General features: G+C 30.1%; 3 protein-coding genes across 3 annotated transcripts; 2 read left to right on the top strand and 1 right to left on the bottom strand.

Moving 5' to 3' along the window:
• Positions 1–9929, bottom strand: LOC105624114 (microtubule-associated serine/threonine-protein kinase 3). Its single transcript, XM_012205474.1, has 21 exons — positions 9752–9929; positions 9549–9628; positions 9380–9482; positions 8953–9034; positions 8529–8631; positions 8228–8451; positions 7993–8068; positions 7680–7910; positions 7390–7621; positions 6965–7299; positions 6712–6884; positions 6437–6507; positions 6120–6347; positions 5780–6007; positions 5064–5619; positions 4300–4481; positions 3846–4066; positions 2947–3279; positions 2582–2647; positions 1797–2286; positions 1–878 (listed from the first exon to the last, which is right to left on the bottom strand). Exons 1-21 carry the CDS (start codon positions 9927–9929, stop codon positions 1–3), a joined length of 5070 nt encoding a protein of 1689 aa, XP_012060864.1.
• Positions 9930–13062: 3133 nt separating this feature from the next.
• On the top strand, positions 13063–15235 carry LOC105624113 (metalloendopeptidase OMA1, mitochondrial-like). Its single transcript, XM_012205473.1, has 7 exons — positions 13063–13405; positions 13475–13614; positions 13789–13962; positions 14051–14158; positions 14235–14435; positions 14565–14741; positions 15069–15235. The coding sequence occupies exons 1-7, from the start codon at positions 13063–13065 to the stop codon at positions 15168–15170; spliced, it is 1245 nt and encodes a 414-aa protein (XP_012060863.1). The 3' UTR covers positions 15171–15235.
• A 954-nt stretch (positions 15236–16189) lies between these two features.
• LOC105624140 (integrin alpha-PS3-like) lies at positions 16190–23002 on the top strand. The gene is made up of 20 exons (XM_012205499.1): positions 16190–16377; positions 16807–17047; positions 17622–17760; positions 17981–18063; positions 18198–18351; positions 18438–18523; positions 18627–18821; positions 18976–19075; positions 19172–19373; positions 19818–19999; positions 20066–20184; positions 20252–20466; positions 20549–20762; positions 20949–21115; positions 21183–21366; positions 21938–22349; positions 22445–22547; positions 22636–22771; positions 22840–22896; positions 22967–23002. Exons 1-20 carry the CDS (start codon positions 16190–16192, stop codon positions 23000–23002), a joined length of 3213 nt encoding a protein of 1070 aa, XP_012060889.1.
• Positions 23003–25590: the final 2588 nt, after the last annotated feature.

The raw sequence follows: 25590 nt of genomic DNA, 5'->3' as shown, positions 1-25590 counted from the left end.
TTAGTTCTTCTTATCTTTTCCCAACCCTGCGTTGCTATCGTGTGTGCTTGAATGGGCGCCATCGCCAACATCAACCTTGTACTTTTTAGATATCTTCTTAATCTCTTGGTGAGCTTCGATATTGCCTTTGCTGGTGTTTTTTTGCTCGACGGTGAACGTTTTATGTAACAACGTAGATGATGCAACAGATTTCTCGCCAGTCTGACAATGTCTCTGATCTAGGTTCTTCTGTAAGTTCATGGCACTGGTTATTTGCTGTGCGCTTACTTGCGGGACACCATGTTGAACAGTTTCTTCTTTTTCGTTATATTGTGATACTTTGCTGCCGCTGACAACTTGGCGTTCATCGTTTTGAGTTTTCTCCACATCACCAGATTGATTGTTACTATACGTCGACTGTTGCTTGTCGCTTTTCTCCGCGCTGATCTCCTTTGACGATGAGTAGTCATCACTCTTGGTGCCTGTTGGTGAATCTTTTTCTTCGGCTATCCGTGGCAATTGCGTACTACCGCAGGAATTTGACATGCTTACGTTCCCTAAATTAATAGATATACCATGAGTCAATTTAGAGTAGTCCCCTTTCTGTTCACTTGGCACTTTTTTCTCGCCCTTTGTGCTCTCATTGGCCTCCTTGAAACTATCATTGGATTCGTCCGAACAGATATCACTGTTGTTGTGGGACTGCTGCGCGATAGTCACACGTGGTGTTACTTTGACCACAGTGTTAGCCAGTGGCGATATCGAGGTTTTATTCTCTGCCGAACGCGGATGAAGTCGATCAGGACTGAGAGCTCGTCGGAGTAGCGGTGAACCTGGCTCCGCGGATTTCGGACGACCGTAACCTTTCTTCTGACTGTTCGGCGTTGATAAACATGCTCCTGATATCGCAAAATCATTATAACATTATTACTCAATAATATTATAAATATTATAAAAATATACATATGTTATAAATCTTTTATTGATATTTATAACTTTATTTGCATATAAGGAAAATGCAGAAATAGAACTATTTTTATGTTATTTTCTCTCACTGAGTCAAGATGTTTGTGCAACTCATTTTTTCCTCATAAGCTATATTTATATTTTGCTACATTAGCTAATCATTAATATTTTTTTTTTAAACAAATTCTTTCTAAATTATCAAAACCAAGTTTTCGAAATTTTATTTGGAAAAAAGTCAGTTGTTTTCGTAACTTTTGATAAAATTAAATTTATTTAACATTGAACGATGATATATCAGTCTATTCTTTTCTAAAAAAATTAAAAATTATAGAAATGCAGTTTACAAAAAATAACATAAAGATAAAAAAATTTTACATGAGAGTGTCTCAAAGATTTTAATTCTATTTGACTTCACATCTCTCATAATAATTTATTCAGTTTTTCTTTGTTTAAATAAAGACTACAAGCAGCGATTACCAAATAATCAATAAAAAAAATAAAAATTTAATTTTATAAAGTTATTTTTTATTACCTATTTTGATGTGACGTAATTATATTGAGATTTAAATGATCGTGATACAATTCAATTCTTTTTTTTTATATTTGGACATTCAAACACTCAAAAAATTATTTTATACAGCTCAAAATGTACAGGAAACGATTAATTTTTTAAAATAAATTTTGTTAATTAATATTTTAGTCAAGTGCATATCCTTTTCTATAATTCGCATTCATATTTATCATTTTATCTACTTTTATCTTGTCAATTTCCGAATGCAAAATGATTCATACAAATAATTACCACGATAAAGTTAAATTATATAATTGCTACTATTTTTTCTTTTTCATACCTGGACTATATGATTGCGTAGTGTTGGAACTACCAGGTTGATGACCCGTGGGGAACGCTAACGGGCTTGGGCTTCTCGTCGGACTTGCAGGAATCGGTGATGGACTTGGTGTCCTGGCCAATGGCGATAATGGTATGTGGCCCACGGACTTCCTGCGATTCGGCGAATGAATGTTCTTCGCAGCCGTGTGTAATTTGTGCTTGAGGCCGTGAAGAGTGCTAGGGCGTTGATAATGCGACTGGTTCGAGATACCTGACAGATTGCCCACTGACGTATTCGAGCCCGGGGACGAAGAATTCGGACTTGAACATGGACTTGAGTTTCCGGTAGAATGATAAGAATCCGTATTGGCGCGATTTGTCGGCGGGGACGGGTTACAGACGGATTTCGAGCACGCCGTAAAGTACGGTGACGTTTCTTGCGAGCGAGTAAATGACTGAAATGATCGACTAGGTGTGACCATTGAAGGAGAGCAAATTCCTGCAGCCATCTGTAAAATTTATGACATAAATTTATCAATATGAAAACACGAAAGTCTTTCTTGTCATGAAACATCGTTTTGTGAAACGAGTTAATCCAATAATTCAACTTTATGCATTGTTAATAATTGGCAATCGTGTTGTATAAACATTTTTAAACGCAATAATTCTTTGCAGAGTGTGTAATAGCCATTCAAAAGCTGTGTAATCGCATAAGAAATACATGTTGTCAACAGAACGCAACGAACAGAAACGATATCAATGGAGATTAATGGGAAAGATGAGCGAATGTATAAGAAATCATACCATAAGTGGAGGTTTGCTGTCACTGGACAAAATGGGTGCTGACAATGGACAACTGATAGTTAACGGCTGCAAAAGAAAATGCACTTAACGTAATCAGTGTGTACTCGCGTATATGCTGGTGCTTTAAGCTTCTTTAAAGTTTCTTTGGTTCAATTTTTTGCAATAGCGTGTAAAGAATGAACATAGTTCTTCTGTATGTATTGAGATCGCTGTGCAAAATTGATATTAATATTAAATATATCGCACAACGAAATATCGTGATAAATAATCTAATACAGAATGATCTAATACAGAGTTACGAATGTCATAAAGCGATAATTCGCATTCAATAATATGTTGTGTACAAACGAAATTTCCCAGTATACCTGCTGCATCTCTACGCTCGCCCGTTTGGAACTTATTCTCTTAAAAAGAGACGTCTTCCGTTTCTTATCTGAATGATCCCGCTTTTGCTTTCGTTGCTTATGCAACGTTCGGCGCGCCAATTTACTCTGCGCAAGGTCACGCTTTCTACCGCCAGTCTTGATGCTGGTGTTCTCCAACGGGGTACTACGTAACGTTACGTGATCACCACCGCTTAACATTAGCTGCAAAACCTGGGTATGATACAGACCCTGCACTGGTTCACCATTTATGTGCGTTATCAGATCACCAGGTCTCAAACCAGCTTCGAATGCCGGGCTGGACTGTTCGACTTCCTATTGTAAAAAAGTATTATATAATTATTATATAATTTATATATAAAATATAAATGGAATTACAAATATTTTTGAGAGAAGTACAAAGTTATTTTTTGATAAAGAAAAGTATAGTATTTAAGAATTATAGATTATAGATTATTTTAAAAATTATATGTATTATAACATATAAGAATGTAATAAGAATGTAATATAACATATAATAAGAAAGAACATATAATAAGATATAATAGATTTAGAAATATATATAGAATAAAACTATAATAATAGCACTCAAAAGTAATTAATATAGAATAAAACATAAAATTTAAAAAAGTATAAGTAAAATTTCAAAAAGTAATAATACAATATATTTATGTAGAATTGATAATATCTTTAAATAAGAAATAATTAATAATTTTAACTTAACTAAGAATAAGATGTAATTAGTGAAATTATCAAAAAATTCAAGCAGAGACAAAAATGTAAAAATTAGTATATAAAAATGCTGTAGAGTTCATGAAGAATGCTATAGAGAAGCATTCTTTGAGCAAAATAGATATTTAACGTGATTTATTTATACGTACCATTACTAGGTGATGCATAGTGTAAAAATCGCTGTCGCCATAGTAAACTCTAATAGTGTGCACAGTAAAACCAAAGCCACATGGTCCTCGACGGATGATAATGGGCGGTTTCAAGCTAGTTACAAGAGGACTTAACTCGCGACAAGGGGAAGTATCTCTCGAAGATGCAGTTGACGACCCACCAGGCGATTCAATAGGTTGAACGTTCAGCGGCGCGTCATCTAAGAGAATACATATTTTAAATCAGAAATAATTAAACCATTCCATGTAAAAGCAAAAAATATTGTTGGATCCAGATATAATAAAAATAAAATTCGCAACAAGCTCTTCCCTCTATAAATTTCATATTTAATCAGTTAAACGATTACTAGAGACAAAAAAGTTCGATGCAAACCCCAGTCTACTAAAACGAGACAGCATTTTTCTCGATTATGTATTCTTGAGAAATACATACAAGCGAAATCGCTGGTTGGAATCACTAATGACAGTCCACTAGTTGAGGCAGATTTTATAACAGATCGAGATTTTTGTCGGGCGGATGGTAACATAGATATAGCGCTGAAGGATTCAAAGGAATCAGTACTAGAATCGTGCTTGCTCTCTTCCACGTCTTTATTTGCCGCTGCGAGATCCAACCTGTGAACAAAAAATTATAATTTTAGAATTGAATATTTTGTAAATAATCATTAAATGAATCAGAGCTATATTAAATGCACATGATTAGTCGATTAATATATAAATTACACGTCAATGTTAGAAAATAAAAACTATAAAGTAAACTAAAAAATTGTAATATATATTATGTAGAAATTATAGAAATGTATGAAAACTGAAAAATTAAATTAAAAAATATAAAGAAAGAAAGAAAAATAATGACATTATTGGAAGGAAGTGAAGATTGAATCCGACATGAGAGTCAAAAGATTATATTTTATAAATATTAGTTTTAAAATTATTTCATGATTAAATAATGAATCACAGATTTATGAAATGCAAAAAATATGTATAATAACTACATTATTATACAAATTATGCGTTAATATAATAAAATAAAAACTATAAAATGTGCATGAATTGAAATTATGTAGAAATTGGAAATGTGTATGAAAGTTGAAAGCAAATTGAATTAAAAGGAAAAGAGAGAAAAAGAAAACTATGTTGTTGTGAGAATGCGACTGAATGACTCACATGTGTTCATCATCAACGGATATACTGAACCTGGGCAGCTTATCACGAGAATGTGTGTGTCGCTTTCTCTGGATCTGAGGGCTAATATCTTCGGACTCGGTTTGCGAAGAATCGGGTGTACTCAGATTAATTGATGTTCTTTCCGCCTGAGTATTCTTAACGCTTGATAGTTGTGGCTCGTTGCTCGATGAAATCGTAGTACCGGAAGTCACGCAAGACGACGACGTGATGTTGAATTTGTCGGTTCTGGTTTGATTCTCAGCGCAGGAAATATTCTTTACCGACGAGGAGGGCGGACGATGTTTTTCAGATGATTGTGCGGATTGTGGATCGGCCAGTTTGGATGGCGGCGCGACTGACGACGCAATCGATCCAAGAGATAATTGCGCGAACGTGCCTTCAAATTCAGTACGGAACAACTGTTTCTTGGAAGCGTCCGATTCTGCATCTGAGTTGAACTGAGGTGGACGCGTTTGCGAGATCTTACGTGATTGAGGTGAATAAGAGGAGAACGATCCGAATAAGGGAGAATCATCGGTGTCGTCTGTATCATCGCCTATGTCGTGATTATATCTATCCATACGAGCTGAAATATTACGAGGAATTGAGAGACAAATAGAAAACAAAATAGAAAATTGAATTACTATTATAACTTATTTGGAATAGAATTTAGCAATATATAAATATTCATAGATAATAGTAAAATATTATAATGGTATATATAGCACAATATCTTTGGTACTTACTATCAAAGTAACTTGTATCTTCGTCGTTAACTAATTGTGGCACAAACTCAGCTTTTTGCCTAAGTAAGCTATTCCAATTTACTCCATAAAAATATGGATGCTCCTTGACTTCGTGCGATCCACCAGTTCCCAAACGATCCCTAGGACTCTGATGTAGAAGAACCGTTATAATATCCTTTGCTTCAGGTTGAACAAGCCAATCATCTTCATCTGGCCATTCAATATCATCTAACAAATAAAATTTTATCATTTATCATATGATATATATCTGCTTACAAGATACTTCAGAGTATATTCCAGTTATCAAGAGCTGAGTCGAAAAAAATAAAGCAAAAATTACCGTTCACCGTATGAGCAAATAATTCTTCGGGTGTTTCACCAAAGAATGGAACACAGCCAATTAGAAATTCGTATAATATAATACCCATGGACCACCAGTCAACCGGTTTACCATAACCTTGACGTAATATAACTTCTGGAGCAATGTATTCTGGCGTGCCGAATACTTGCTTGTCTGAGAACTGCCGTGTATCTCGATCGATATAGCCCTCATATAGATTTGTTGCCACTTGAAATTAAAAACAGATAATAATTATTATTATTATTCATTTTTTATTTTGACCTTAATTATATTACAATTAAAACTTTCGTACTTACAAGACATTAGACCCATTTTACTGAGGCCAAAGTCAGTAAGCTTGATGTGTCCCAGGGCAGTGATGAGTAAACTAAAAAAAAATAATTTGTAATTATTAGTATTTTGCTTGTATATTCAATTGGTTTGTTCTTTTTAACTAAACTTTTTGCGCATTATTCATCTTCACTTCTTTTCTTTTCAACGTAAGAGAAAAATAGAGAAAATGAATGATACAAAAAGTTCAGTTGAAAAGAACAAATCTAACGTATGCTCTTTTTCTATTTTATGATCTTACTTATCAGGCTTCAAATCCCGATGTACAATGCCATAACTGTGTAAATATTCAACAGCCAAGACAGTCTCTGCGAAATAAAATCTTGCCATGTCTGGTGGCAGTGGACCTATATTTTTTAAAAGATTCGCACAATCTCCTCCCTCTACATATTCCATTACTAAGCATAAATGTTTCTGAAAAAATACACAATTGTTAATAATTTTGTAACTTATTTCATAAAATCTGTAATGCAAATGAAGAATAATAGGCATACCTTAGTTTCAAAACTACAGTACATAGAGACTACAAATGGATTATCTGTGAAGCTCATTATATCTCTCTCGGCAAACACTTGTTCCACTTGATTTCGCAGCATTAAATTATTCTTATTAATTTTCTTCATAGCGAATCTCTGTCGAGTAGTCTTTTCTTTAACCAAATAGACTGCACCATATGCGCCATTGCTAATGAGCTTCAATACTTCGTAATCACTTTCGCACGGAATACGTTGACATTTGTCATCATCTTTATTTGGACTCGATGTTACTTGTAAATTACTATCGCTAGAACTCGCCGAATCCTCCAATTTATTTAAGTCTTCTTGTAACTCTATAGCAAGTTCACATAAAAAGATTTAATAATTTATTTGAGAAATACACATACACATATTACATTGATTTAGAAAATAAAAATATATACCAGAAATAGGATCTCTATTTAATGATAGTTTTGTAATAATATATTGAGGAATATCAGCTTTTATTCCCGCATTGACTTTAGCTTGGCCTTCCGCTTGTTCGAGTAAGTGATAAAATTCTTCAGGATCGAATTCCAAGCATTCTAATAAACGAGCAGGACGCGATATAACTAATAGTAGCTTCTTTATCAATCCTGTTAATCTTGTTGCTGCCTCTAAAGATTTATCTTTTGTCTGTAAAAGAATTGCAGTAATTATTACATATTTTAATGAAGTCACAATATATGCGTACCTCCATTAACAGGTGTTCCAGATTTTCACTCATCTCATAAAAATATCTCGTTGTAATTAATTTTTCCTGAGATTTCTGTAAGCAGTCTCTAGCCATTTCAATTACTTGATGATGTACAAAGCGTAAAATTGGTAATGAATCTTGCGTCATATTGGCCACTATCTCGTATTCATCTATCTCTTTATTTTCATTAATAAAATTGGTCAGTCGCTCTTCCATTTGTTGTGTTGCCTGAAAATGTTAATTAGTATAATATAATCGATTATTTTAATAAACATTCATTAATAATAAACATAATTAATCGCAATAATACCTTTGGAAATCTTTCTTTATACAAAGTGTTCATCATAACAATTTCGCTGTCAAGAACAGGTGATCGACTTGGACTGCTACAATTGCATAAAAATTACAAATTAATATATTTTATATTTGTCAGTTTACTTATTAAACATAATTTAATGTCAATTAAAAATCGTTGAATAACTATCATTAAAGAGATTTTATAAAGAGCTTGCATATACAATCATTTACATAATTATAAAGTGTACCTCAAACTTCGGGAACGTGGACGATGTAACGGTGACCGACGGCCTTCTTCTTCAAGGCTAAGAGAGGCACTACCCGGAATACTAGATATGCTAGAACCTGGGAAGCCTGGATGTGAAGAACATGGTGTCCCGGGCTTGGAGAAATGGCAAGATAACATGCGTAGTTCGTCCTTAGTGGGAACATTTGGCAGTTGATGCAAACGTTCTTGGCTCGAGTATTGTGACTAGTGGAATACAAATGACAAATTATAATCATGATTAGCACAGACAGGAAATATTCAGTGCATACTAATCGACTAACCGAAACATTACTGGAGCCAGGTGTTGTTCCATAGCCACTAGACGGCAAACTAGCAACTGACCATCTTCTACCATCTCCAGTTCCTGTAGCACCTCCGCCAATTCTTGAATATCACAATATTATATTCGTTTAATAACATCTTTTCAAGAGAGTTTAATCAAATTAATAAATTATAAAAAGATATTAAAACATTGCCCAAAGTTTCGACGCTTATATTATGTGAAAACTTACAAGCATTTCCTTAGATTTTTACTTTTTTTCATAAACATGACACAATGCAATTTTTGTTTCACCATTTTCTTTTTTATTTATATAACACGCAGAAAATATAGCACTTTCAATGACGACATCTTACTTACTTGAGCAATCAGATCGGACTAATATAAATGTCCTAAGACAAATAGTATAAGTGTAGAGTAGGTACCTTTTAATTGGAGCAAAAGCAAAGTGTGGACTGGATGACATCCTAGGACTCTCTAGGGGACTGCCTACAATCGGGACGAATGCTATACCAGGAAACAAGCAGTAGAAAAAAATTAATCTGCTATATCGTGAATATAATCAAGTAAACAATAAAAAAATCTTTTTCCACTAAGTGTAAGCGAAATGTGTTAAAATGCAGAATTTTTAAAAAATCTAATTTATTAAGGACACTAGATGATAGGATATGGAAATATTTCAATATGTTCTAAGTCTAATAAAATCACATGTATTGTGTTTACATATGTTTAACTATTTTATAAAATATCTCTATATCTCAGATGATGAAAAAGAAGAAATATCTCTTTAAAAGATAATTAGAAAATATAAAAAGATTAAAAGATAACTGAAAGAATATAAAAATTATATACCTGACAAAGGTGAATGGCAACGTGGTAAAGTAGGTGATGTCGTTGTTATGAGAGATTTGCGATGAGCTGCTTTAGCAGCACGACGAGAAATGTTGAAATCACGCTACAACAATAAATGTTAATAGCAAGTATATAAAAAAATGTGCTATATTAATCAATATATACCAACCACATGAACTGATAGAGAAGGTGCTGACTTTCCTATCGCAGAGTTTCTCATGCGAACTAGATTCGATAACTCTCCACTAACTAAAATCATATAATTTCGATATAATATATATATATATATATATATATCTGATAGGATATTATTTCATGAGTAAACAATAATATTTAATTAATGCAAATTAATATAAAATGAAGTCTTATTACCAGGTCGAACTGGAGCTTCCTTGCTTTCCAATTTTGGTGGTATTGGACGTTTGTGCAATTCTGTTTCCACGTTACTGGCAGTTTCTTCAGTTTCATTTTGATCGAACACAAGTACCCTAGCAGAGTTACCATGAGACCGCAATCGTGGTCTACTCGGTCTATTTCTTGTTTGATCCATGATTTTATTCACTGGATTTCTATTCGGTAACAACAAGGTAACTGAAAATAGGTAGATATTTTAGTCACACAATCACAACAATCATTAATGTGAGATATCCATTTATAAATAGGTCTCTTTATTTAAATTTGTCCATCTTATATTTCTTCTATAAACATATATATATATTTATTTGGAAATAAAAAAAACACAAGAATATACAACTGGTAAAAAGAGATTTAATAATGACATCTGTATCATCCACAACAATCTTTCAACAAAAAAAACTTTACAAGGTACAAAAACACAAGTGAGCCACTGGATAGACAATATGTATAACTCACCTTTCGAGATACTTAACGTGAAAAAGAGGAAGTCAAATGGATACAAAACACGTGCATCCACAAATCTCGATCGTCTCTCTCTCTCTCTCTCCTATTCTCTTAACGTCCTCGGAAATTTCTATGAGCCACAATTGCTACGAAGGTCCATCCCGGGGTTGAAGTTCTACAGAGGGTCTTACAAACACACATTGCAATTGAAATAGTCAAGGAAAACCATGAAGAGAGAAGACGAGTAACGGACGAGCGAACCATCCGAACTTGAGAAGATCCCGCGTAGAGTAGACGTACGAGGGGATGATAACAGGAATACGAGATGAGGGAAGCCAGCCATGCACGACACTAGCTAAGTGCACGCGATGGTGACAGCGATCGAAGGGACGCGATTACCGGCCGCCAGAGCCATCTTCTCTAGCGGCAGCAATAGCGGTAACGACAACGGTGACAGGGCAATGAGCCTCCCCGGGATATGAGAACGATTTTCCCACGTGCTCCCGGGACCACAGTCGCACTTCCGCTGTCGTCGCCCGTCGACGCGAGGGAGACTTAATCACGGAACGCGACGGGAGAGAGGCGACCACGGGTTCTGTGACTCATGATGGACGCACACGCGCTCGCTCAAAGTAGCGTTTACACACACATACACACACACACACACACGCGCGCGCGCGCGCACCGTCGTCGCGCGCGCGAATAGAAAAGCGCGCACTTCTACACGACACACGTACGCTTGCACCTCCAGCAAGCCTGTGCTTGATTGAGCCTGGGTGCCCTGGGTGTCACTTTGGGTGCGCGCGCGTAGTGTATGGATGTATTGTGTGAACTGTGAAGTGACGAGACTTCTCGCCATTTCGCCATTTTACACCTTGCGAAAGCTCTCCCAGAGTACATATCTCTAAATTAAACCTATTCTTTCAATTTCGTTGTTGCGAAATGGAATAATATTGATGATAGCCTGATTTTATATATTTAAAATTATCTTATAAATAATCGAAGTATTGTGAATAGTATAAATCGCATGGCAACGTAAGGCGATTCCAAATCTTTAATAAGTTAATCATTTTACTTAAGGTGATTTCGTTCCAAGTATAAGATCGATCTAGTTGCAAATATTGTTCTATATATGTTATATTTTTTAGACATCAAATAGCATTTGTAAAGCAGAAGAGAAAAAATTTAAAAAAGAAAGAAGGAGAAAAAGTATATAATATTGATTTATGTTTTCGAGAAAATCACACAACTCTTTGTTGAATTACCATTCTCCAATATAATTTTTCGCTCAATAGTTTTATACATTACATTTAACTATTGTATTATAGAATCTTGACTTGCTGACATCTTTTTGTACATAATATAATATATAAAACAAATATAATATATAATACTTATAAAGCGTTTGAAGTGGCCCATAATATTTTCTAATTTAAATATTGAAGCAAATTTAAATTGAATTATTAAATCGAATTATTTTTATGAGTTATATTATTTATAGTTTAATAAAAAATGCAGATTCAGAAATGTTTTAAATTTAAATCAAATTTTCATACGTTCCTATATAAAGATTCAAGTGGAAGTCATATAAGTATAAATACTACGATATATATAATATATATATATATATATATATATATATATATATTTATATATTTATTTATATTCATATAACTGCTAAAAAGAAAATAAATCTTATGAGAGATAAATGTTAGTTTGACCTGTTCCACTTACATTTCGATAAAAATACATTCAATCGATGTATTGTATTTTTGCGTAAACTTTTTTTAATATCACGGCGCATGCTCATATCAGCCATGTCGCTACATTTCGTTAGATTTCCTAACCTTCTCAATTGTCACTTTTAGGACTTATATGTTGTTATGTTATCGTAAGACAATTTTTATTTTTCGAAATTTTTACGAAAAAGCATTAATTAACATTTCTATTAATTTTACATTTCTATCAAATTTTAAGTGGAGCAGATCAAACTAAATATTTACTCTGTCACCTTACATAACTGAATAATCATGAATCCTTGGATTAGATTATATTGGGTATGATAATGATTTATGTGACTATTGACAATGTGATTATACTAACATATACATATATCTATGTTTTAATCTGTAATATAGACGAATGCAAATAAAATTCTTTTCATAAATTTGGTATCAATATCTTTTTCCATTTTCAGCTTTCCATTACTTCAATTATATCTTAAAACTTTTGACAAGTACATGCAGTTATCTGACAAGTCATAATCTTGAAATAATTATCCTGAAAGAAGGTAATGCAGTATTCAGTGAGTCAAATAAAGCAAAACTATAAATTAAATTTAGTTTGACAGATAATATTGGAAAAAAGATAAATAGCTTATAAGAATTTACAATGATGTCTAACATTAATATTTTTCTCAAAGGAGATGATTTATTTCTTATCAATTATTCTGGACTAAAATAAGAACGATAATTGATCTGTTAAAAAAGGCAAAGCTGCGAATTAAAATCGATCTGACAGATGATATTGAACAATAAAAACAAGCTTTATTAATAGTTGTAAGAATTTACAGTGATTGACTTAATTGTGTCCGACAATAATATCTTTCTCAAAAGAAATGATCTATTTCACACTGAAACGTTACACAAGTGGAATAATGTTGAACAGTTATAATATTAATATCAAATTGTTCTTATTGATAGTATTTGTAAATTGTATATAATTTTAGGTATTTGTACTCTTACAACTTCATATTTTGTGATAGATTGTATTTTTGTTTCCATTATGGATATTATTCCTTTTAGGCTTTATTCTCTGTCAGTATGCTTTCCATATCAAGAAGTTTATGTCAGAAAAATCTTCAGCAGAGTCATTTTTTTATTTGCTCTGTAAGAACTTTCCATCGTACCTCGGCATATAAGAGATTTCTCATTCAAGATAAAACTGACCATAGAAAGCCACAGTACTTAAAATTGCAAAAATGTGACTTTCGTACTACACAAAACTTGCATATCCCACCATTATTGGCTATGCTTTTGCGTCCTGTCTTACGTATTGGCGCGTTACTCGTTGGACGCAGTATGAAGAGATGGTGGATACGCAAATCTGGGCAAGAGAAAGAGGAATATAAGCGATGGTTTAGTCAAAAAAGCAATGTATTTCTAGGTAAGATCTTAGAAATTAAATTATAATAGCATACATACATTTTATCTATATTTCTTTATTTTTTATAAGGTTGTTTTGGACTATATAGCCTTATATTGGCTCTTTATTACGTAACTCATCTTAAAACTGATCCATTGACACAACGTTCGAGATTTATAATTTTTAACAAGGAACAAGAGAAGAAATTAGGAGAAATGATTCTTGAAACTGTAAGTAAATAATATAGTCATAATAATCTATTAATTATGACTCCATTATTTACTTACGTAAATATAAAAAAACGTAAATGTAAAAAAATATTTTAAAACCTCCACAGATGTTTGTAAGAAGTATTCTTTAAAAGTTTATAATATATATAAAACATAATTTTACATTTCACTTAGCATTTAGAGCTTCATAAACATGATTTGGTACCACATTCTCATCCAGCTTACAAAAGACTCATAAATGTGATTGAAAAAATTCATATAGCTAATAGAGATTTAAAATCAATGAGAGATGCACAGTGGAGTCTAACTGTTATTAATACATCATTAACAAATTCGTATACCTTGCCGGTACGCACATTATCAATATTATACAGCAATACATTAGTTATAAAAAACTATTTTTACTTTCATTGTCTTTATTTCTTTTACTTTGTAGGGTGGAAATATCTTTGTATCTTTAGACATTTTAAAAATTATCGAAAATGATGACCAATTAGGTATTATTTTAGGTCATGAAATGGCTCATTCGTTGCTATCACATTCCGTAAGTAGTAACACGAATATTTTTTTATGTTAATTTATAAAATATAAATAATCGATGATTTTTTTTTTATCAATAGCTTGAGGCACTATCGGATCAACTGTTTTGGGATTTTTTAATAGTAATGCCTATATTATTAATTTGGGCATTATTTCCTGACATGACAGCTGCTATACTTCATATGATAGGGGAACGAATTGTGAATGTCATGTACAATCTTCCATTCAGTAGAGTTTTGGAGAATGAAGCTGATGAAGTAGGACTTCAACTGGCTGCAAAAGTATGTTATACAATGGTGTAATAGAATCCAATATTATATTTTACATTTTATTATTACTATTTATATTTAGCATTTATAAAAATTAACTGTTATGTATGAATTAGTATCCATTATCAATTCTTTATACAGGCTTGTATTGATATTCGTGAAGCTGTTGTATTTTGGGCTACAATGAGGATACTTACAGAAATGCATACATTACCTCCAGAATTTCCATGGATATCAACACATCCTGCTCATGGCGACAGAGAAAAGAATTTAAATCAAAACATGCCAAAAGCAATAGAATTGCGAAAGGATTCAGGGGTATATCATTTATCTTTTATAACTGTTACTGTTGACTTTATTGTACTATTTTATAAATTGCTATCATTTATATATCAATTATATAATTGCATAAATAACATTGTATTTTATTAATTTTATTTATTTATAATGAAATATATATATGCGTGCGTGCGTGCGTGCGTGCGTGCGTGCGTGCGTGCGTGCGTGCGTGCGTGCGTGCGTGCGTGTGTGTGTGTGTGTGTGTGTGTGTGTGTGTGTGTGTGTGTGTGTGTGTGTGTGTGTGTGTGTGTATTATGTATGTACATATGTACATATTTTATAAAAACTTCTTAATTTGATTTGCAGTGTCCATTGCTGCCTGCAGTAGATCCAAGAGACAAATTTTACAAACGATCGCTAAAGGAACATGAGCTGTATTTTAAACAAAGAGGAATAATTGAAGACTAAAAAACTAATATTATTCTACCACTGTGCCTGAAAAGCTTGATTTTTAATAAAAATATCTTTGTGCTGTAAATATAAAATACATATTTTTATGTAATAAAATAATATTATATATAATAAAAAATATATGTAATATTAACATATTAAATTTATAATGTATATATAATAATATAAAATTTGTAATCAATTAAATTACAGGTAACACATCTAATGAATATTTTATATACCATATTTATATAATATTATATAATATTTTATATAATATTATATAATTTTTTTCTTTTTGTGAAAATATCTATATCTTTTATTAATTGTTACACAGAAGACTAGAACTATAATATAAACTATATTTTATGCATAATATGTTTTATTATTTTTCTAAAGATTTCCATAAAGATAGTTGTTAATGTTGTTATGAAATCACATACTGCATTCCATGAGTGTGAATTTTGAACACTGTGTGTATTATATATATTTTAAATATATATGTAATAAATTAATTTAAATCTCATATATTAATATGAAAATGTTGTATAAATAATGTATGTTATTTTGTCTCGATTTATGAAATTTATTGACTAACTTGTTCTCATTAAATATAAATATATACATTATTTTAAATATTAAAATTTATGTTTGAGAATAAAGTACATTTTTAATAAATATAATTTATTAATTGCTATGTATCTTCTGTCAGTATTAATTTAAGAGCATTTATGAATAATAGAAAATATGTTAATTAATGAATGACTAATACTATTGTGATTTGTCACGGTTATCATCATCCTTCCTGTTCTTCTGATAGTATATTATTTCAAGACTGGTTAGTGATTTATCACATTATTTCTTATTAATTCGTATACTGAGTTGGATATTATACATATTACATTTTTTATACTATACAAGAAATAATTTTATATTGTTTTTATTGTGCAGTTTTATACATAATTAATTATTTGTTTGAAATTACTTATTATTTTTTCATGTAGTGATAAAAATTCCTGACGAAGTGTTTCATCTCAATGACAATGAAATTTACATTATTATTCAATCTGCTAATTGTGTCTGCGTATAACATTGATACAAATTATCCAATTTTATATCCAAACAGTGCGAATAATGCGGATCAGTATCTGTACACGAAATTCGAACATAGTTATTTTGGTTATTCAGTATTGCTACATCATGACTTACAGAAAAATATTTCATGGTAATATATATATATCAATTCAATATATTTTTATTAAAATTTCTAGAGCTCTATATATATATAGCAAATGAAATAAAAAGATTTAGAAGTATTCAAAAAATATTTCAAAAAAGATATCGAGTAATGACGAAAATTTAATTAATTCTGTTGCAATATATTCATTAGCCTGTGTTATTTCTATGTTTCTTTCTTTTTTCTTTTTTTCTTATATTTTCAACTTTATTTATTATACAATACGTTCTTTAGCTTTTTTACATAATTTTATTATTACGTTTTTTTTAATTTTATGTATATAATAATTTTTCTTTAGAAACACATTTCTAGAACGACTAGAATAAAATATAATTATTTTATTTATTACTTATAAAACTTAATATTGAAATATATATATATATACATATATATATATTTATTTTTTTTTTTTAATAGGTTGTTTATAGGAGCACCTCGTGGAAATTATACGCAGAAACAATCGACTTTTAGACTTTTAAACGAACCTGGTGTAGTTTATCGATGCAGTTTACCGGGTTCATGTGTAGAGATTAAACCGACTTTTATGAAAGACGAAGAAGTATATGTAGATCAACTTAAAAGGCACGTGTATGTGAAGAAGAAACATTCCTGGTTCGGTGGTGCAATGTCGATAGAAAAATACAGCGGTTTTCTTACGGTACATGAAAAATAAAACGGAAATTAGATCAGAGTTATTATAATTGAAACATTTATATTTATAATAAATTTTCTCAAGAAATTAGAATTCAATTCTTTAATAAACAAAATATTATTGCTCCAAAGTAATCAAATTTATTGAAAATATAGATTATGCACAGCATTTTGTTATGAATTTTGTCAGTGGAAATGTATAATACAGAATGTTCTAGAATATAACTCCAAATTGTAAAAATTTAGAAGAATCTCATTTTGCGACTATTTAAATATTTTATTAAAATTGAATCTAGAAGTTATAATAATACATAAAATAAATACATGAAATATATACATATATCAGAATGTAATAGATACAATGCATTATAATATATAATGTTTAAAATATATATTAAGACTTTTAATTCTTGTGTTATAAACATGTTCTTCAATCGTTATTGAAATAGTTTAAAATCTAACATTTACGAGAGAGAATATTTTGAACAAAAAAAATGTTTTGTTTAAAAAAATATAATTTTTATTTTAAAATTAAATATATATCTTAAATAAATTTTACTTGATTAAATATTTTATTGCAGATATGTGCCCCGCGTATTATTCTTAGAATATCCACGTTCAAGTATACGAAATACGTGGATACTTTGCAAGGCATGTGTTATAGTGGTGAAACGTCATCGACAACATTAAAACCGGAAAACTCTGAAATTACATCTTTTGGTAATTATTTTATCATTATTTTGACTCTAGCTGTTAATGATCGATGAATTTTTACTTACTCAGTAAATCTGCGGTATGTACAAATAGACTTAATCGGCCCTTAATTTTTTTTTAACAATCGATTTTTGTTTTAATATATATCTTATATTGATTTATCTATAACATATTTTTGTTTTTAAAAATAAATTTAAAGGATCACATATAATATTACATATATTAGATTTCAGCAAAGATACATGGTATGATCCAATCCATGGTTTCTCCGTTGCCTTTGCAGTACCTTTACAGGTACCTTATTTACAGGTACGTAATTATAATTGTTTAATTTAATATAAATCATTAATTCTCACTCTTTCAATATAATATTAATATCATTTAGTCAAATATTATTGCCATTTGACTACGGCTTGTATGACTGAGTAATTTAATCATTACAGAAACAACATAGATTAATAAGCCGTATTGTAGGAAGACCAAATGACAACGTCATAGGTAGTGTCAATATCGGACGTTTTTGGATGTACAAATTTAATGAGATTTATAGGAAAACTACAGATAATATACCGACATTTGATGATCTATCAAAATTTGGTACAAATTCTATGTAACAAATAAAATTTCTCTGGCACGATATCATATATACGATAACAGATTTTGATTAAGCTATATCATAATAGGCTATGCGGTAACATCAGGATATTATTTCAACCGAAATCAACCTCTTTACGCTTGTGCAGATCCAGGATGGAATTACATAGGGCAGGTAAAGCATTCCATTTATATTATTTTATTATTATCCAAGTAAAACTTCTATCTCTTCCGAGAAGAGGAGATCATAGCATGTGATATTAAATGTTATATGATAGGTTGTTATAGTTGATTTGGATGGAGATTTTATACCCCTAGTTACGAATCTTCGTGGTAGTGACATCGGCGAATTCTTTGGAGCCAGCTTAGCCAGCGGTGATTTAAACAACGACGGTCTATACGACCTTGTGGTTGGAGCTCCACATTGGGGGAATGATAACGGCAGAATTCACATATATCTGGGCAGCTCAAAGGTATAATAAATTTTATATTATTATATAAATCAAAACTCTCCAATATATTCTGATATATATAATTTTATTAATTTTTAAATAAGCCGCTTTAGTTCTGTTTAACTCAGAAATTATAAAAATAAATAATATATTTTGTTAAATTATTTTGATATAGAAAGAGTTCGAAGCAGCCATGATTCTAAAAGGTGTCAGAGAAGATGCACAGTTCGGTTACGCAGTAGCAGTCGGTGATATAGATGGAGATGATTTTTGTGGTAATTAATCAAAGCTGTAATTAATTTAAAAATACTTCAGCATCAGAAAGCTCATTGTAAAAATAAATGCGCTATTTTTGCTAAATTTTTTTGCAGATATTATAGTAAGCGCTCCTTGGGAAGAATCTGGAGCAATTTATATTTACAATGGTGACACAAGTTTAAAAGATAAAATAAAACCTATGATGTCACAAAGGATCACAATGCAATCTTTTAGTCATAATCCTTTGATGAAAGGAATGGATATACAAACATTTGGATTTTCGATATCTGAACCAATCGATATTGATAACAATGGGTTAGTAAATTATTATGCAAATTATTATGCAACTTTGATTTATTCATTATATAAATTGTATTTATAGTTATAGTTAAAAGGAATTCATTATTTGCATTTTGTTATATTTTAATTAAGCCTGGAGAAATTTTATTAAATTATTGTTAATTCTGAACTATTTTCATTCTTAAAATTAATAATAGCAATTAATAAAGCAGTAATTTTTTTTAATATTGAATTGTTAGTTTTTTAGTTTTGAATAAATCAGATAAATGTATAAGATATTAAAGGTTATAATAATTATATATGTTAATATTTAAATATATAAATATATTTTGATTAAAAATTATTTTAAAAATTTATTTATATTTTGATTAAAAAAATGTAAATAATATTTTGATTAAAAATTACAACGATTATTTTACGATAAATTATTTCGAAAGTCACTATCCTTGTCGTTTATAGGTATGCAGACATCGCGGTAGGCGCATATAAATCAGGACATGTCATAGTACTTCGGAGTAAACCCACTGTAAGAACAAATTTGACTGTATATACCATTCCAAGCACTTTACAAAGGAACATAAATAACTTTTTAGTTGAAGCGTGTGTTGAATATCAAAATTACAACATTACAAATATACACGGTATGTTATGAAACGGCATAATAACGTAATAATTACATAAATCTCAATTTATAAAAAAATTTGCAGCTTTCAAAGTCTCTCTTATTGTGGACCAAAAATATAAACGTACTAAAAAGACTTTATTAGAAATGTACTCAATAGATGTTTCCATTCATACGTGTGTGAATGCCATTATTACTCTTTCGGTAAATACAGTAAACACTGATATTTACAAAATCTAATATCTTGTTTAATAACTATGTAATTTTGTAGAATAATATTCAAGATTTTATTGAACCGATTACCATTTATGCATCTCATGATTTTATGTACAATGATTCATCTGAATTTTGTAAGACATGCCCTATTGAAAACAAAAACAATAAAATGAAGAGCGTGCAAGTTTTGCTTCCTTTCGACATTGAATGTGGAGAAGATAGAGTCTGCAATTCCAACATACATGCAACAGTAAAACTTTGGGGTGTCAGGCAAGTGACGCTTAACGTCGAATGCAATATTGAATTTCTGCAAGCAATTGTTTACGTTTACTTTAATAAAAATAAAATATAGGGAAAATAATACTTGGATAATCGGTTCCAATGACATCACTTTAGAAACACATTTAAAAAATTATGCTGAGCCGGCATATCTTACGACAATCGTGTTTATCCTACCGAAGGAAATAGTACTTCGTAGTATCTTATCATTTTGCGAAGAAGACACAGATGAAGATATCCTGATGGTTATTTGTAATGTCGGCAACCCATTTGGAACAGATGAGCAGGTAGAAAACGCTTGCTTGATCATTTTAGCCTAACTATGACTTAATTATAAATGTTATTAAACATCAGAATCAATATGATTCAATAAAATAATAGAAGAAAATTTAATTACTAATTCTATTATTTTAATGAAATTTCTTAAGAAAAAATGAAAATCTTTCTCTCGAGAAATTTAACAATTTTTACAGAAAGTTGTGAAACTCGATTTAGATATGAGACAACTGACCAATGGTTCTTTGCATGGGCAAGTTCTAGAATTCTTTACGGAGATTCGAACTCGCAGCACAAATAATGGCACGCATATGATTAAATCATCATTGATTTTACAAAGTGAAGCTTTTTTATTGTTAAATGGGTCAGTATATATCAGAAAAAAAGAAAGGATATGTAAATAAATCTTTGATGATGATGTCGTGTTGCAGAAAAGCGATTGAGAAAAGTTATTATCTACCTAATTTGGATAGTGATCGATCAAATATAGTTTTTCAACACGTTTATCAAATATTGAAATTCGGTAAGACACCTATAGAAGAGGCGCGACTTGTCGTCAATCTACCAACGGCTATAAACGATTCAGATTCTCCTTTACTTTTGTATAAACTGCGAGTGAGTATTAAACTCACATTTATTTAATTTTCATATAAAAATAATTTATTTTAATCATTTTGATATAAATGATTTGATAACAAAATNTAAAAAAAATTTTTTTTAATAAATATTAAAATCGTAATGTACATGTGAGATATATGTATGTCGAGAATGACAATCAAAAGTGTCAAAATTAATTTCAATAGAAATGACCAGATTTTATGACATTATTTTTATACTTTAATATGTAGAATATTAAGGAAAATTATTTATATAAAAAAATTAAGTATTTTTTATTTCAAAAAAAAGTTTTAATATGATTCGCCAGTCAAACTTAAATTATATGTTTTTTTATGCCCCACTCAAAGTTATATATAAATTTTTGTCTAAAACATTTTTCTCAAAAATTATTTGTTTTCAAGTTATTCAGTTAGAATACTTTTTATCGTAAAATACTAATTATCGTAAAATAATATGTATGTGTACATAATCTTGTAAAATATATCACAATAACATCGTGTAATATCACATATATATGTAATGATTCTTAACAATTTCCTACATGCGAAGTGTCTAACAATTTTTTCAGATTTATATATCTGGAAAATATTACGATTGTTTATCAGACGGAGTGGATCTGATGAATATACAGCAGGGCCTTCTAGGAGAGACAGCGTCAGATGCAACTAATTTATATAATCTAGAGTATAATAATGAAACGCTGCAAGATGCGACGCATGATGTATTTAAAAGAAATGCGGATAATTATATAATAACATTTGGTGCTCATATCTTACAAACATTGTACATTTTGAGAATGGCGACATCCAAAGATTCGAACAGTAATCTAACAATCCAAGAACGCGATATCATATATGTAAACTGTTCGACATATGGTATGAACTGTTCGACGATATACTGCGATTTGAATGCGTTAAAAACACAACAGGATATCGGGAAATTAGTGATCAGATTAATTCTCAATACCACAAAGCTCAAAGGTAATGATTGAATAAAAAAAAATATTTTTGTAATTTACAATTCGTATATAATCGCCATTCTCTATCATTTTTTTAACGCGCATAATTATTTTAAGATAATTTTAAATTGTCCAACGAAATGAAGATTGTAAAAATCAATACAGATGCTTATGTCGAAATCATAAAACCGGCAAATAGGATTTTTGGAATGAACGAGAGGTAAATATTTTTAAAATTGTAAAAATGTAGATTATTAATTATCTCATAAATGAAAGATACTGCAGTTTGAGGAACATTTATGTTGTAGATACAATACGAATGTTACGACAGAATTTCATAATACGATGAAGACACAGAAATTGCAGCTTTGGATTGTAGTTGTATCAGTTTTATTAGGTCTAATATTATTATGTATCGTTGTTATTATATTAAACAAGGTAAATTTTTTATACCATCATTATTATTCTAATATAGTATGTTTTATTCGTCTATTATTGTTTGTTAATCACAGCTAGATTTTTTCAAGAGGAAAACGAAAGAAGAACTGTTCACTTTAAAATCTGATGAGGTACAAAATAAATATAATAAAATCGATAAATTAACATGCTGAGAATTAACATGGAATCGTTTGTTTATAGATAATAGAAGATGCAAAGAAAGATACAGCCGAATAAAGGAGATATTTCATATACGTAATTTAATTCATATAAATAAATATACTCTTTTGGATATATATATATATATATATATATATAAGTTATATAATTTTTTTTAGAATTCTATCTTTCTTAACATTCTCTCAATGAATAACAAAGATTAAAAAACACTTGTGTTGTCACTAAATGAAAAGCACCAGCATTATTCTACACCTTCTATCAAACCATAAGAGCCTCAAGATTCCCCTATACTTATCACACTAGTCTTTTGAATATATTAGGAATCTAAGTTGTTCTTACTATTAACTTTCAATCAATAGTGCAGAATCGCTGTGACTCATCTTTTTTTTTGTATTATAATATTTAAAAAATTATATTCCTAGATGTAACTTTGTTTAAAATAAAAAATATTTTTTATTATATATATTTATTAATTTTTCTTATTTTATTTTGGAATAGAAATTCTACACGATTAAGGACGTAACTAAAGATTAAATATATTTGTAATCAATATTTCAATTTATATATTACATGTATACTTACCAATTAATAGCATCAATAAAAAGTACAGATGACTACTGAAAAAGAATAAAATAGTTTTTAAGCATTCAATTTTTAATTTTTCCATGTATAATCAGTGATTTCGTATGTTATTTTATATAATAAGAAATTTATATTTTATTATAATTCTAATGTGGATCTTATATGATCAATAATATTGATCAGTAATATTGTCAGTACACATTAATGTTTTTACAACCTTACACAATCAATATTGATAATATTTTAGCTCATTTTTGTGTACATTGTGGATCTGACAAGGTCAATATTAGTATAAATAAATTAGTATAAATATTGATACATTATCGATTCTTAATTCTCAAGCATTATTGTGGGAAGGGAAAAGAGTCTCATTATGGTAGGGAATATCATTGTGGTAGAAGATACTGATATTATATGAAGAAATTCAGATCACCATCAGTAGCTACGTTCGGCACTGTAAGTCTGAGGCATTCGCTTGCTCTTCTATCTTGAAAATCATTTGGTAATTAACATTTTTCTATTATATCATTTTATCTGCACATTATCTTTCTACTCACTAACTATTAGCTCGATATCTCAGATTTACAATTTATCGAACGCAGCTAATATTCCACATAAATTCATCAATACTAACTACACATGATCAATAATACTGTCAGTATTTTGTTGGCTAGAATTAATAGTGTAAGACATTTAAAAAGCAATATTTCTTTTGTGTCTAAGGAATTTTTCGAGAAACAGCTCTCCGGGTTTCAAAGTTTATATAAATAAAAAATACATGATTAATAAAATATCATTTTTTTATTTCACATCATAATCAAGTATTGCCCGTAAGCAATTCTTATTACATCGATGCCGCTTATTATTAATAGAAGTATTTACATTATGTATATCATTGTAAGTTTCACATCGTCATATCATTTATTAATAATATTAATTAATAATTTTATGGCATTTACTCATTTTCTCTTACGGAGTACAATAATAATGTTTATTTATGTAACATTCATTATCAATAGATTTTTTTTCTATTTGTACAACTCACACAATTTTCTACATTCGCACAAATACAAATTAAAGGTTACATTATCGCTCGAAAGTATTATATTTGTTTCGATCTTTGTATCTTTTTTTATATATCAAAATCTAATTTTACTATAGTAGACAAATACTTTAGAGCAGTAGTGTATCTATTAATCATTTTCTTCGCACATCAACATAAAAAGGAATATTTAGTTTTCTGATTCACATTACACAATTTCTATGTTTGTGAATTTTGGATACTTCGCGCATATCATTAAGCAGTCAAAATACATGCATACAACATATTCTTTTTTTTTATTAAAATTGTCGCATACCAGTATGTGAGTATAAATTATTTCTCTTTGCTTTTTCTCTGCTTTGCTTTATTTAGGCGTTTACGATATCATAATCTTCCACATTATTACGCGAGTTGTCATTAATACGTGTGATACGATTCAAGTATATATTTAACAATACATCCGCACACACCAAAGATTGTTGAGTTTTCCCTCTTAAGCACACAGAATGCCTCTTAGTTCAAGAGTAATGCAGGAACATCCACTCTGACGATATAAGCTGCGCACATATATCGTGAATATAGGCTGTGATGTGCTTAATGAACTGCTGTATCTCGCATAGATTTATTCACTTCGTTTCTATCTCTAGTAACGAAGTCTATACTCGAGTGATACTGAGTTCTTCTGCAAGTGTACCAGATAATATCTGGGATTCAACAGCAATTTGATACTTTCTGACATAACGTGTCCTTGGACATCGTAAAATCTCAGTCAGAAGTATTCAGGATATTGTTCTGAACTTTTTAGAACATCATCTAGATATATGATGTTTCTAACTTTTCGTGATGTGTGTATACATGATATGGAATTCTAACAGTCTCAATAAGATAAAAATTAAAAATTGCGTTTTGCACATATGCAAAACTAACGTATATCGCGAAATATAAAAAAAATTGAATTTATCACGAATATGTCCCAGTTAAATAATTCATACTCACATAATGTAAGCGAATTGTTCCATCT

The sequence above is a fragment of the Atta cephalotes genome, assembly GCF_000143395.1.
Source record: "Atta cephalotes unplaced genomic scaffold scaffold00073, whole genome shotgun sequence".
Lineage (NCBI taxonomy): Eukaryota > Metazoa > Arthropoda > Insecta > Hymenoptera > Formicidae > Atta > Atta cephalotes.
Note: the sequence above shows the minus strand (reverse complement) of the source record. Positions and strands in the feature narration are given on the sequence as shown.